The sequence below is a fragment of the Pterocles gutturalis genome, unplaced genomic scaffold (genome assembly GCF_000699245.1).
Source record: "Pterocles gutturalis isolate BGI_N339 unplaced genomic scaffold, ASM69924v1 scaffold33023, whole genome shotgun sequence".
Taxonomy (NCBI): domain Eukaryota; kingdom Metazoa; phylum Chordata; class Aves; order Pterocliformes; family Pteroclidae; genus Pterocles; species Pterocles gutturalis.
The window spans coordinates 33,833-49,162 of record NW_010119215.1 but is presented as its reverse complement, the minus strand read 5'-3'; the positions used below and the strand labels follow the sequence as shown (position 1 = coordinate 49,162).

Genomic DNA, 15,330 nt, shown 5'->3' with positions numbered 1-15,330 from the left:
GTTAAAAACAATTTGGAGATGCAGGCTGAAATAAAATATCATTTTCTGAAGTGAGTTCTGGGAAAGAAATCACTGTACAACTTTTACCAGGCTTGTTAAAATGGTGTGGTTATGACTGTGGTTACAGTGTTGAAACTGAAGTTCTTTCTGCTTTGCAGTTGAAAGATCACAGCATAGTGTGCTGTGTGTGCAGCGATCACTCAGTGGCAATTCTACACCTTCAGAAGAGAGTATGTCTCTTACATGCCAGAAAGCATCTGTTTCCTGTGAAAAAGATAAAATTTGACCCTGTTGAAAATCTGCTAATTGTTGGATGTGAAGATGATTCAGTTTATATTTGGGAAATTGAAACAGGTAACACGGGGTTTTTGTTCACTTAAGTTTTGTCTGTCTGTCATGTGGTGTTACACAAAACTAATTTACAGAAGACCAAAGCAGAAATACTGACACATTGAATATACTAGAGTTTATACATGTTATAAACAAGCAAGATGTAAAATTTTCATATGGTTCAATGTATGTCACTAATAAAATACGACAGCTTAAATCAGATCCTGGCAATTGGATTATTAGCTGACATTGCGGTGAATTGAGTAGAATATTTCTAGAAGCTATAAATGAAATGTAAGCTATTATCTTTAGTTATTAAAAATAATGATATTTTCAGTCCTGACAATCCCAAGCTAGAGCACAAAGTTCTGCTTGCTTCAGCAAAAATCAAAATCTGAGAAACCTTTTGAGTTAGTTGATAATCAGTTAATAGTGGAAGATAATTGCAGAGCTCACAACTGTGTAGTCAGGAAAACTAAGTTTCCCAGGTGATTTGAGTGTGTAATGCTGATTCACAAGGGCAATGAATTCAGTTATTTAAACTTTAATAGACAGAACTATTAGATGCTGAAATGATACTAGACATCACAATATGGTGTTTCCACATGATCCAGAGCTACATGTCCTGGGGGCGTAGAAGTACATAACGAGACTAGAACCACTGAAATGCACAGTGTGTTAATACTGTGCAAAAACATATATGTTTATGTATATCTCACATCGAAAAAAATGGTGCAAGTTTCTAGTTTTTTTTTACTTTTTCAGCCTTTCAGTTTTCTTTATATTTAATGAAATACATACTATAAACTAGAAATAGTGCTGACAGGTTATAGGTGTTCCAAACTTCTGGGGCAAGTAATTAATAGCTAAATAATTCACTCTGTCATTTTTAAATTGAAGCTTTTGGCTGTGATTTAGAGAAGTCATCTGTGTAGGCATGAAAAGAGGCAGTTCTATGTGTTGTGTTAGAGAAGGCCAGGTCTGCACTGCTCAGAAAGGTGTCTTGCAGGATTAAATGGTACTGTAGGCAGTGTATGCCTTTGAATTAACTCCTGACAGTGGGGTTACTTTTATCCCCACAGTGTGGTGGAATGAAGCTCTTCCTTAGTTGAAAAAAAAAAACCCCAACCAACCAAAAAAAAACAAATCCAAAAAAACCCAAACAAACAATAATTTCTTTCTAGATTCCTGGACAGTAAGTATTGTAGAGTGAATTTGGTGCTGCTGCTGTGTGTGCTTACAATGTGGAAGATGGTTTGACTTGTTATTGGTATAGAGATGCTAGATCAAAATGCGAATTGCTGCACTCAACACTATAAGAACGAATAGTTTCTGTCACTATACGATGCCCAAGGCAGTCCAAAGTTAAGGGTCTGGAGACAGAATTATATCTCAGATGCAAGTTTATTTAGTACAGCTAGATAACTTCACAGTAGAGTATAGCAAATTCTTTGTAAATCAGTGAGATTTAATAGCATAGGACTGTAATGGTACCATTGAGACAAAAATTGGAGTATACTCCTTTAGCTGTAAAAATGCTGCTTATTTCAAAATTAAAGAGGAAGTGAAATTGATGCCACTGCTTATGTATATTACCTACTCAGAGAGGGTGCAGATGGCTAAAAGTGTATTTTTAATTGCTGTTTATGTATCTTTTGTTAGTGTATCAAGCAAGAATGTGAGCTACAGTCACAACCTTGTAAGGAACAGCTGGAACACAAGAAGGGATGCTGTTATTTGCTACGTTAGCAATTAACAAATTTTTTTTTGTCCTCTTATGCATTGGAAATTAGAAGATGCCATCTAGGGTGAATATCTGGGAAAGCGTGCTAGAATGTACTGTAGTTGGTTTAATGTGAATTATATCTGTATTGTAGGAGAACACAAGAAGTCGTGGCATTGATCCTTGAAATTGGCCTGACCTAGATTGAGAGCTATGTAGATACTTCAGTGCCCCTCAGGCAGACAAAGCGTTGTTCAGATATATGGGAAGGATGTATACAGCATCACAGAGAAACCTCAGCAGAAACACAGCAGCCTTTCGTTATGATTTTCATCTGTTGGCAAATGAGCAGGCAGCTATGCATAGGACCAGTTGCCTACACACTTACCTGTGAGCATGTTCCCTGACTCAGTTAAATAGGAGAAAGTCTAGGTGGTAGCCTTGTGCTTTGATTCCATTACAAAAATGGACGTAAGATAAAGTTTTTGTTGTTTCTATAGTCAAACAGTGTTCTTCCTTATTTTTTTTCTGGCTATGCAGTTAGCTTAATGACGGAGGCTTTGCCTCTTTAAGTGAAAGTCAGTGGAGGATCTGATTTTGTGTCAGACTCATATATCACTGTTTGCAGTTTAAAGAAATCTGAACAGTGTTACTGTACTAGAGTTAATGGATAACTGGGAAAACAGCCAGTCTGTTTATAATTCCAGGCTGTGGATTAAGGAATTTCTATTAATATTTCAATATTTACACTCTTGTAGAGTCAGCAATAATTCTGTTGAATTTGACAGGTGACTTTACAAAAGTTTAGGGGCATCTAGCACCTATGACTGTCATTCAGTTATACCAATTTAGCTCTAAAACTGTCCTTCCACCAGGTAATTAAGAGGGTGACCCCTTAAGAAGATGAAAGACTTCATTATGCATAATAGTTCATCATCCATTTTCCTACGACAGAGGCTGACACACTTTCAAAAAGCATGCTGAAGTTTTAAAGATATTTAAGTTGTCTTTTAGCAGACTTTCGTAATAGTTTTCTTACGCTTTGTGGAGTAGGAGAAACATTGTCACACAGATTAAAATCTAAGCCAGTACTGCTTCAAGTACAACTTCTTGTACCCTCTCATCGTGACATTGCCAAAAATACCTTGTTTTATGTGGTCAACGGGAAGTTGCCTGAGTACAGTGAGCTGCCCTTATTCCAAATAAATAAGCATTTCATCATAGTTTATGCTGAAATGTGTGAAACACAGAGTATAGCTGATTTCAAGTGGAGTTTACCTTATCTAACTTGAGACTTCTCTCTGTACTTAAGACCTCTACCTGTGAGCTAGTGGTTCGTGGTTTGGTTTTTTTTTTGTAACGAGCAGGAGGAAGTAGGAATAAGTAAAACTCTGTTTCTTTTCCCCATTGACTACAAGGGGAGTCGAAAGAACAGGGGGATTAAGAAAAAGCAAAGCTAATTGCCTGCCGCTCTTACAGGTCTAGAATAAGATAAATTGAATCCCATCCTTTTAGTCCTTTGGCTTACAGAACAAAGTAAAATTATTCTGTTCTAAGTTTAAGTGTTGTAGTTGTACATGCGTGTGGGTAGTGATATGGAAAACAATACAGAAGCCATGAACTAATATCTGTGTAGCATAATATATTTTGCCTAAATTTTAATATATGGATCCGGCAACTTTCCATTACAGTGGAATATCTTTCCATGATGATAAATATTGATCTAATAATACATTTGGAATATTAATATAGCATATGTACAGGATATTTTCCAAACTTATGTGTGCTAGAAAACAAATATGAAAATCAATAACAAATTTTATTCTAATTAAAGTGCAGAACATTTTTTCCAATAGCCAGCACTTGAAGTCCACTTCAATAAGGAAATTAGCTGTTATCTGTATTGCTTTTACATTTTCCTAAGCAGTTGTATCTTTGTTTTTTCAAAAGGTAAATATCAGTATGATAAAATGTGGTAATAAAAGGATCAGCATTTTTTTTTTCTTGCTGTATACAGCATATGGCAGGATGTCTACTGAGCCACGTTTCTATCTAAGATATATTGAGAGTGAGGAAAGAATGGGTAGACTTTAAAGAGCAATATTCCTTGCTCAGAGGTAGCAATCTTCATTTATCAGAAGTAGATTTAGTCTTTCAATTAGTCCTAGTTTAATATGAATTTGTTCCTTGAAGTTCATCATGCTTACAGAATAAATAATTACTAATTTTCTGTTATTTTCTTCTGCCTTTAAGGTCTTGTTCTATTTTATTGTTTTATGACATGTTTATTGTGAGTTTAAAAATAAAATAATATCACTTAATAAAACTTTTTAATTACCATAATAATACACAGTTAACTTTGCACTGGCTACATTGTATTATTCGTACTCACCTAGGGAATGCAGAATTTGAGAACTTTCCTGCATGATGCTAGCCTCAACACAAAAAAATTGAAACATATGCCTAAAGAATATTTCTGCGGAGGTCAGATCTCCTGTATAATTTAAGTGTATGCTTACAATCCTTACTAGAAAAGGTTAAAATAATAAATAAGTTTGTATTTGTGTAGTTGATGATATTTTTGGAAGATTGTGTCCAGTTAAGTCATTCAGATGGCAGATGAAATAGTTTCAATAGAGAGTATGTAAGATACTAAGGCGAAAGAATGATGAGATGTGTTGGGGCATTACTGCACTTCAGTTTGAGAAGATGTGGTGGTTTAGTTGTCTTATAGGCTTCTTATCTGAATACACTGTCTTATTGCATTGTTGTCTGTGACACTGTCACTACTGCTATTGCTAACATGCTATATTAGAATAAATTCAAGTGCAGATATGGCTCACTTGCATTCATAGTATCAGTGTAAATGGTTTCCCATGTGACAAGAGAAATCTGTCCAAAATGCAAAAAAACCTCTTCCTCTGTTTTTTGGAGGACTAGTAAAGGGTGCTTTTACACTATTGTAGTAGTGCCATTATAATTTTTCACTACTTGTCTAGAAGCTGTTCTTTAAAAATAGTTTGAGCTCTAAAACCATACTTTAAAAAACTTTGTGCCGTGTTCTAAGCCCCTAGCCTGGGGGATCTTGCTTTTTCTATACAAAGGGATGATTATTTTTTATACACAAAATCTGATTTCTTAATTTTGCAAAAGGCCTGAATAATCTGGAGGATGATCCAGTCCTTCAGGAACAAGAAACTTCATTAATTTTTCTGATTGAAAATATCTAACACATTTTTACAAAACACTTTAGATAAATTATTCATATATCAATTTCAAACTCAATACAGTTTTTTCCACATTGTGCTTGCTACTTGCACAAGAGCCGTGGTGATCATAGTGATTTTTAGTACATAATCTGTGTTTCTGTTAATGGCAGTGGAAATTTTAGTGTATCTGTTTGAAATGTGCGCTCTTGGGAAATATAATTCATAAGATGATATTTTGTTTATAAATGTTATAATTAGCTTTTCGTTAAGTTAAGAATCTGTTTGACTTTTCTTTTTTTGATGATTATCCTCACCTCTGAATTATTTATGGATCTTTATCTTTTACTTGTTAATATTCCGTGCCATTTAATTCCACAGAGGACAATTAAATTAATTTAAAATAAAGAACATAACTAAAGAACATAACTAAAGATTTCTACATTTCTACATTGAATTGCTATAGATAACAAAATAAAGAGAAAAACAGAGGTTATTCAGGTACAGTTATATAACTAAGTACTCTTAAGAGATGTGTTTGAAAGAAAGGTTGATGAAGTTAAGCTTTGAAAAGCTCAGAAATGTTAAGGGTAAAATTGTGCTAATCTAATTGCACAAATCTTATTTGTGCAATTCTGCATTTTTTTTTTCTTGTATCTCTGAACTTTTGAGGACAATTACTAACTATCTATATGGTTATATCCACACTGTTGTTTAATATGTACTGCTTTCCTATTTGTGCCCTATTCGAATCCTTTTCTGAATATAATACTTTCTCTTCTATCATAACAAACCTCTAAGAAATAGATGAGTTCAGAAATACTCTGAAAATATTTATTAATGTTAACGCCACATTGAGTAATTTAAACTGTTACATAAAACCTCTTCTATTTTGGAAGCATCCTTGTGGAGAAAATGAAATTACTCTGCATGTAGTGGTGTTGTAGATCAAACTTTTGATCATATCGATGGTCAAACATGCTAGAACATTTTCAGACACTGTTTAAAGATAATTTGTATGTAGTTAGATATGCTCTAATATTTTTATAATTAGTGCCAATAATAATAAGCCTTCTAGACCTCTGGTAAACTGTGGAAGTACCATACAAGTTGCAGAATGTGAGGGGTTTTGTTTGCTTTGGTTTGTTTGTGTGGGGGTTTTTTTTAAGTAAACCCTCATTTAGTGTGACAGCTTTTCTCATCTCTCAAAGAAATGAGTGATTAAACTGTTTAGAAAACTAAGGTTTAGGTTTCATCAGGTGGCTGTGAGGAAATAAGTTGTACAGTTTTAATGAAACTGTTAGAACTGTATCGAAGGAAAGTTGGTCATTAATTTACTATACATTTATGCCTAGATAGTTCCAGAAACAACACTAATTACACTCCTGTGATCCTTTTATCCTTGCAAAATTTAGTGATTTACAGTCTGTTTTGAGATCTTTTTCATTTTCCCTTTCTCTTCCTCTGTCTTTCCATCTTTCTCTTTTTCTCTTCAGGTCATTGGTCAGAGTTAGGTTTGATTGGGTGAGTGTGGCCTAGCTGATAAATGCTGTGGTTGTGTTTCTTGTGCTGGAGGCTGTGGTGTAGCTGGGGTCAAAGCCATAGCGGTCGCTACCTTTTTTTTTTTTTTTTTTCCAATGAACTCTGCATAGCCTAAAGATCTGGGCTGATGCAAGACTCAGTTTTAGAGTCCTTGGTCACTATGTCTGGTAAGTCTTTTGTGAAATGCACTATGTGCATATTTTTTACATGATTGGGAGCAAAAAAGCCTCTTGATATTAAGTTTCAGTGGAGTCTATAGGGTCCCATGCCCCTGATGAGAAATCCGAATCATTTATGTATTTGCAGAAGTAATATGCAGTAACTGAAGTGGTTTTGTTAGGAAGGGGTACCAGGTTGATCTCTATGCAGTTCATGTGAGTAGGGCAATGAACTTCATCTTTAACTGATGATAAACCATAAATTTTCAAAAGTGTTAAGTGTTCAAATTGGGATAAGTGTTACTTGATAGACATGCTCGTAGAGTTGTTTTTGTGAACTCTTTTTAGACGTTTGGATAGCAAAATTAAGCTTTTGATAAAATTGCTGCAATACATTGTCAAAAGTGTTAAGTGTTCAAATTGGGATAAGTGTTACTTGATAGACATGTTGTTTTTGTGAACTCTTTTTAGACATTTGGATAGCAAAATTAAGCTTTTGATAAAATTGCCGTAAGTAGCGTGAATGAAAACATGATAGCAAAATTAAGCTTTTGATAAAATTGCTGCAAGTAGTGTGAATGAAAACATACAAGTGTTTGAAGGCTTTTGGAGAGATGCAAGTTCTTCAGGAAGAGATGGTATATGACAAATTGCTTCATTAATTTTGGTGTTTTTTCCAAGGCACTCTGCAGTTTGAGTAAAATTTCTCTCGTTTCAGTCTAACCCCGTGCTTCACGGTTAGTCCTATCATTAGTCTGCTTCATTAATTTTGGTGTTTTTTCCAAGACACTCTGCAGTTTGAGTAAAATTTCTCTCAGTCTAACCCCATGCTTCAGGGTTAGTCCTATCATTAGTCTTGTACACACACTCGCAAATTTTATATGTACTCAATTCACACCCACACAATATCTTTGCTTTCCTTTATTTTAGAATTACACAATAAATGTTAAGCAAATTGTTTAAATAACAGGTTTATCTTAATTCAGGTACCTCTGTGAATGCACTCAGAATCGGGGCCCTGAAGTCTGCTTGGTTATATAAACACTTCTGTGCATGTTCTTTCTGCTATTAGGACAAATAGGTCTCATTTGATATTCCTAACAGTGATCTCTCGAACAGTTACATGCACCTAGTTTCATCATCCCTTGTGAAACTATAAAGAACAGCCCTCACAAATCTGTGGCTCAAATATTAAGAACCCTGTTGCATTACTAGTTGTTAATTGAAGACTGAAAGGCTTGTATCTCCCCTGAAGGGAGCTTTTCATATTTGGAAAAAGGCTCTAGTGATTTATCTCTGCTGTTCTTGGGTCATGGTCTGACCTTCAACATTAATAGTCAGGACAGACACCACGTGGGCTGGGATCTTCTTGATTTCTCACCCCCCTCCACCTTCATGCTTAAGAGGCATCCTCAGAGAAAGGGAGAACGTGCAGGGAGTGAGGTAACCCAGCTATGCACTGTTGAACTGAGACTAGCTAACTTCTTGGGCCAAGAGTACGGTAACATTAAACAATTGACACTTATTGCGAGATGAAACAAATTCTGGTTTAGACAATCTTTCCCTTAAGAAGGCAGCTCTAAGAAATTCAGTGTATGTTAAAGGTAACATATATTATGCAAATTATAGCATGCAATAAGATGGAAGGTTGCCATTCTACTGTAGGTTCTCAGCACATTTTTTGCTGTCACTTAAATCCCTTTCTAAAAGACAAAGGATGAGGAAACATTGGATAGCATATTTTGAAAATGTGAATGATTCAAAATAAGTCATAAGGATGAATATATATGCTTTGTAGCAGTTTAGTGTTTGGGAGTTTACTTTACTTTGTCAGCCTGAAGTTGAAACTTAACTAATGTTTTGCCTTTTTTATGGCATCCGACATTTTATACGTGTAAGCCTCAGATAAGTCTGTTGCTTGCACTTGAGTATTTCATAGTTATCTAAATTTGAGTCACTGTTCAGTAACTGCTTACTGATGTAGAATAATGAAAGGTAGTGGAACTTGGAAAAGTCCATCTCGGGGTGGGGGGGAAGCAATGTCATCTTTGGCCCGATCTGCAGAAGCAAAGGACATGCTCTTTTGTAGTGATAATAGTCAGGTATCTTTATATTCATATGTATACATTCACATATCTACTTTATGTATACTAGATGCAACATATATGGGATTTAGCTGTATGAACCTGTGCTTGAGGCTGTGTTTCTTAAAGTTGATCTTCAGTCTTATTTTATTATTAATAATGAAGTAAGATTATGCATATTTAAAAAAAACCAAAAACCCACAACAAACAACAAAACAGCAGTGGAAATGAGAGCTGAGTGACATGGTCAGTGCAGTCAGACAGAAGAGTTTGTATCAGGGAGGATTTTCATTCCAGACATTAAGGGGTGGATTTTCATCCTCATTCCATGTTTAAGATGATAACAAAGAAACAGATAGAAAGTGCTCGCGTCTCTTCCAAGTTCAGAGCTAGCCACTTCTTCTGTTCAGCCCAGTTTAGCACATTGCTGTGTCTCAGCAATTCCTGTTGCAGGATTATTGTCCTTTGCTATTTGGAAAAGCTTAGATGGAGCCAAGAAGAGAACAGGTGAATTTTAATGTCCCTTCTTTTGGGGTGTTGTGTCTGCAACAGAAATCCTGAGATGAGGACTGGCTGCATTGGATAACTTTTACATATATAAAAAAAAATTATCAGAATTATATATAATATTCCAATAGTTTTCTTTGTGTTGTTCTTCATTGCTTTCTTTAGTTGAAGGATATTCTAACAATACTTTACTAATGCTATTCTGAAAATGCGTATTCTAGAGAACATCAGTAACATACTGCAATTGGACTACATGACAGAAATCTTTCAACTGCAAAAATCATTATGGAGTATCTGCCAAGACGCTACATGCTCCTGTACACAGTGCTGTAGTCACAGGGCATCTCTATTTTTAATCTATTTCTATATGTAAAACATCCTTTTAAAGATTATTAGATTTTAATAGGATGAGTTGTTTCATGGATCCCATTTCTATTCGTTAGACAGCATTTACTTTTGTCTTGGTATTGGTTAGGAATACATCAGCTTGCTTAATGCAATGTTTCTTCCATCTGTTTTGGGCCATTCAATATTAGAGCAGTTCTCCTAACTATAGCAGTTAGGAGAAATTTTTCAAGCAAATTGCTTGACCACTGTCTTGGAGCAGGATGGCAGATGTGTAAAATTAAAGCATTTCCTAGTGGGGAACATAAAATTTCTGTTTGCCTGACTCTATCAACATAAAGAAAGTGGGTGGGAGTTTCTTTTCAGATGAAATAGGTGTTTACAGAAAGGAAGATCTTGACAGAAAACAAAACAGCTGATGTTACAGATGATACTTGTTCCTGAAAGGTGAGTTTTTTGTTTTGGATACTATAAAGAAAAGGATTTTGTTCTTGACTGAGTGATCTTTTTAAATAAAATCAGTTCTGAAACCATCTTTCATTCACAGATCACTCTTATGCTGTAGGATTCAGCTGAGTTACTAGGTCACAGCAGCACTGCAATATTGAGGATTTTCAATACTTTAGCTGTGACAGCAAACAGAAAGCACTGGAGCCTGATGATATGACAGGTCATGTGATGCCAGCGAATACCTTGTCTTGAGGCAGGATAATATGCGTGACATCCCCAGTAAAAATGCATCGTTCAGTAAGAGCAGAACCCAGAGAACTGTGCGGACAGTGCGAACACCAAGAGACACGATTTGTAGTAGTTGGTCCAGAAGAGGAATAAGATGTTGTAACAGTCTCTAGCCAGTCGTATCTGGTGGTCCAAAGCTGCCCAGGAGAGTGAAATACTCCACTGTTGTCTGTTCCTGAGACTTGGTTGCCATGGTCACAGCTTTAGAGAGATAAAGACTTTCTTTTCCTGTATTTTGTATGTATAGTAGGGGGTCATAGCACCGGTGTTGCTGCTACGTAGAAAACCCTGTCTTTGCCTTTTCATCCATTGTACGCTCCCCAATAAAAACCTTTTGGGCTCATTTGTGTTTAAAATGCTTTGAGTTGTCTTTATTTTTGTCCTCTTTCCTGTACTGCCATGTACAGACTGTGTCTTTTCTTACTCTTTTAAATTTTATTTTTCTTTAAAATCAGAGACAACATATTTATAATAAGTAAATGTTTCTGGAACAGTTAACCACCTTGCGCCCCAGTATTCTTTTGACTGTTTGCAGTGGTCGGAATGCCTTTGTCACATAGGTTTCTCCACCCTCCTTCCCCACCCCTTTGTTTCTCTTAAAGATGTATTCAGGAATCACTGAATACAGAGATCTTCCTGTATTTTGGCTGTGCCACCTACTCACTTTGCAAACGAGTATTTTGGGCTCTTCAGAAGTGTAAAGTACACTGGATAAAGTAAATGTTTTATAATACTTTTGTGATCACCCACACCCTTCCATCACACTCGTTTTCCTCTGCACTTTGAGCCTTTTTGCAGCTTTAGATGTACACATAAATTTGTACATATATATGCATACGCATACAGAGATCCATGATTAAGAAGTATATGCAAGCAAGCATGTTTTTAAGAAAGGAATCATCTTCTAGAAGGTGCTACTTATAAGAGATTTGAGGTAGCTGTTATGAATGATATAAATGATTTAAAGATCGAACTCTAAGTTTCTGAAATTATGATATCATAACCTTCTGTCAGTAAGCAACTAAGCTGGTTGTCCAGAGCATTGTTGTCTATTCAATGTTCCTGTCTATAAATGTGCTTAAAAAAAAAAATTGTAACTCCCTACGTGAGAGACGGGGTTGCATTTCTTGCCTAGTATGAACCCAGAAGGGATTTTTTTCAGCTGATAAGAAGTTAATTTTCCAGATGATACATACAAAATGGTATGCTTGCTATGGCATGATCCTGACACTGGCACTTAGAATCTGCTACCTTAGAAAGGTGGGTAGCAGAAACATTCAGTAACCCAACAACCTGCAGTTGTTTCTCAGTTTGCATCCATAAGTCTATAACATGTAGAAGCACATCTGTCAGCAGTTGAAAATAAGATAGGGGGGTGTGTGTGTGTAAAATATATAAAATATCAATTTGATTTCACATGTATCAAGACTGCCTGTTTATTCCATTCAGGTCATGGTCTTCAAAGGTAAAATGTTGCTGTCCCTGTCTTCTGTAACTTTTACTGCTACTTCTGTTTCTTTCAACTAAAATTTTTTTCCTTCAACCAGAAGTTGAAAACTTGGCTCTGAAGCTGTTGCCAGGGAAGATATTATGATATATGGAAAATAATGCAAGTCTTAAATGTGTTTTAATTTTTACTTCTGAGTGTATGTGCATATACAGGAAGATAAAAAGGCAACTCGGATCTTGATTTTTGTTTGAAACATGGCTTTATACTCTCTTGACACTGTAATATGATAGCCTTAATTAAATTATTTTATTGTATTATCTATCCACAAGATTATTCCACAGAACAGTCTGGCTCTGAGGGGTGGCTGGTGGTGAGGCACTCAGATGCATCTGCAGCTAACAAAACCTGTTTTGAATTTTTTGAAGTTGTGTCTAACAGTAAAGAGTGTGTATAATCAGGTCTTTGAAATGTAATAGAAAATTTGTTGTAATCTCTGCCTTAGTTCAGTGCCCATAAAAATAACATACTCAGTAATTGCACAGGGATATTATGTTTGTAGCCTTTCTGAAGCACTAGAGTACTCTAGTAGTGAATTGCACAGACAAAAATGATTCAGAAAATGGATGGATATGTACATATGTGGTATAGATACATATAAATGTTCCCTGCATAGTGGACTTGCTGCAGAACGCCATAAGGAAAGCTTAGTCCATCACACTTAACAACAAGGGAGGACAACTGCTTCCTTGGTGACTTTTATTCATGTTTTGCTCTGAATGATGCAGGGAATTCTGTGGGGAAATAGGACATGCTTATAGCTTGAAATACTGCGTGGTGTGTATGAAGAGACCAAATAATATTAGCTGAGTGACTGTATTATTTCCAAACTTCTTAACTTTACAAACACTATAATATTTTAAAGAAGGTGTGTTTGCTCATGTCTGGTATGAATTGTATAATTCTTCCTTATAGATCTCTATTAATGTAGCTTTTGTGTTCCTGAAATGTTGTGATGTTGGGAGCTTTGTAGCCAGCATTGTTTTGAAGTGTTTGTAGACAGGTCAGCTGTAAAGAGCTTTGGGAAACTTGCTTTCCTTCCAGTAAATATTCAGTTCTGTAATGATCCCTGACACCTTCAAAGACTCTTGGCCATATAAGTAGCAGAGATGATATTACAGTGAACAGAAATGGATGAGTTTCAGAGAAATAATTTTAGATAAAGATACTTTATACACATGCACACAAACACTTAGATGAGATCCCTCAATCCCAGTCCAATATTTTTAGCAGGTATTACTGATAGAACTTCAATGTTACACATTTTTTCTGGTAGCAGTGAAAGGGAAAATTTATGTTATATTACTTGAGGCTACAAAGAAGTCAAACTTAAGGAAAAAACATTTCATGTTATAGCAGACATTTAATACTTTAAAAATCCTTCATATGTCTTTTATCTCTGATATTTATAGAAAACATGCCATTTTAGGAATTTCTTATTAGTTTGATTCCTATAGGAAATGTGTAGTATAAAATAGGAGCTCATTTCAAATATATTTAAGCTCAGTTTTGATATCTTTCATGTTAGTTATAAATTAAGTACTATTACTAAAACTATTACTAAATAAAATTATTACTAAAATAATGTAACTGGGTATAGCAGTTAAAAGAATCAGATTGCATAAAGCCTAGTGATGAAATAGTCTCCGAAACATTGTGTTGGTATTCCTGGCTACTAAACTTCATGTAGTATATTCAGGTGTTTAAAAAGTGTCAGAGGTAAAGGTGGTTTTTAGGAATGGAAGGAAAATTTTGAGCTTTCCCTTGCTATTAGTAATCTAGAACACTAGAGGACAGCACTAAAATATTACATAAATGTATTATTGTTTGCACTGTTAATGAGACAGATGTTCTGTGAGGGCTTTGTGAGAAGAAAACATTATAGAGTTTTGAACAGAGTCAGGGCAAGTGGTGTTCTTCTGGATTTCCTTTGCTCCTCCTTTACCCATTATACAAAAATTATTATGTTTCTTGCAGTGTGAATCTAAGGTTTTTGCTGCAGTGATTTATTTAGAAATTAAGCTTTGGTTGTTTGTTTTTTGGTTTGGTGTTTTTGTTGGTTTTTTTTAATATAGCAATACGGTAGATTAGACCCTTCTGTAAAATTATGGTTTTAAGGTCCAGAAAATGAGGAAATTAGTTGGCTCATCTGTAAATGTTTCATGATTTATCTGCTCACCTGAAATGTACAAAGTTAACATTAATGATACTTATGCTGAAATATGAAACAGTGCAGTTCCTTGAAAAAATGACAGCTGCTGTTGTGCTTCTCTAGGCACATTGGAACGACATGAAACAGGTGAAACAGCAAAAGCAATTCTTACTTGCATTGAAGATTCAGAATGCTTAGTGGCAGATGCTCTGCTTCCTGTATCTCAAGAGTCAAAAAGAAATAAAAATGCTGGATACAAACCCTCTAACTCTTACAAGCATGGCATGGTCTCTTATGATCTTGCTCATACGGAAAAATCTTTGGATAAGGTAAGAATGAAGAGCAGAGCATTTCTCAGAGCAATGAGTTGTGATCCAAATGCTTTACCCTTTCACCTTCACTGATGTGTAGCCTCATACAAGTGGCATGGAGGCTTGGTTTTAAGTTTATAAAGCCTTGTTCTGACTGGCTCACTTCAACCCATTTCACAGAACACTCACATAACAAATGGGAAAGATGGGGGGAGTGCCTCATGCAAGGTCACTAGTAGGTATTGCAAAAGGATGTTCTCAGAGACCTAGCACCCATAGTTTGACCCTGTTTCCTTATGTCTCTGGCTTATGACTGCACCTGTTAGCAGTGCTCTCGGAACAATTGAACCAGCTAGTTCAGATGTATATGTCTTGAGAAAAAGCACATCATGGCACAATGCTACTGGCCTTTCCATTATTGCTTTTCTGTGAAACTGCGGATTCTTCTTGTCATTCAATGCTAGTGTTTATTGGGTGTTTGTATTCTGCTAAGATCGTTACAGGACAGAGTACAAGTGCTTTACGTTTATATTAGTGTGATTGAATTTGTCACCTTATTGGTTAAAAAGAGGATGGCAATGTTCCTTATGAGATGCTGGGCAGCAAATAGGTGTGACAGTCTTCAGGCGAGGTTTGGCCAGGCACTGTACTTAGCTTTATCTGACAATTTTTTACAGAAGTCATTGAACCAAATCATTGTGACTGATGGAAAAGATGCTCGCTTTTT

General features: G+C 35.6%; 1 protein-coding gene across 1 annotated transcript in view; it reads left to right on the top strand.

Moving 5' to 3' along the window:
- The window catches only part of WDR72 (WD repeat domain 72), a gene marked incomplete at its 3' end in the record, with an annotated part of 66,462 nt that overhangs the window by 18,020 nt on the left and 33,112 nt on the right, over positions 1–15,330 (top strand). Inside the window, exons 12-13 of the mRNA XM_010076506.1 lie at positions 159–354; positions 14,416–14,621. Coding sequence (XP_010074808.1) covers positions 159–354; positions 14,416–14,621 — 402 coding nt within the window. The remainder of the gene's footprint in view (positions 1–158; positions 355–14,415; positions 14,622–15,330) is intronic.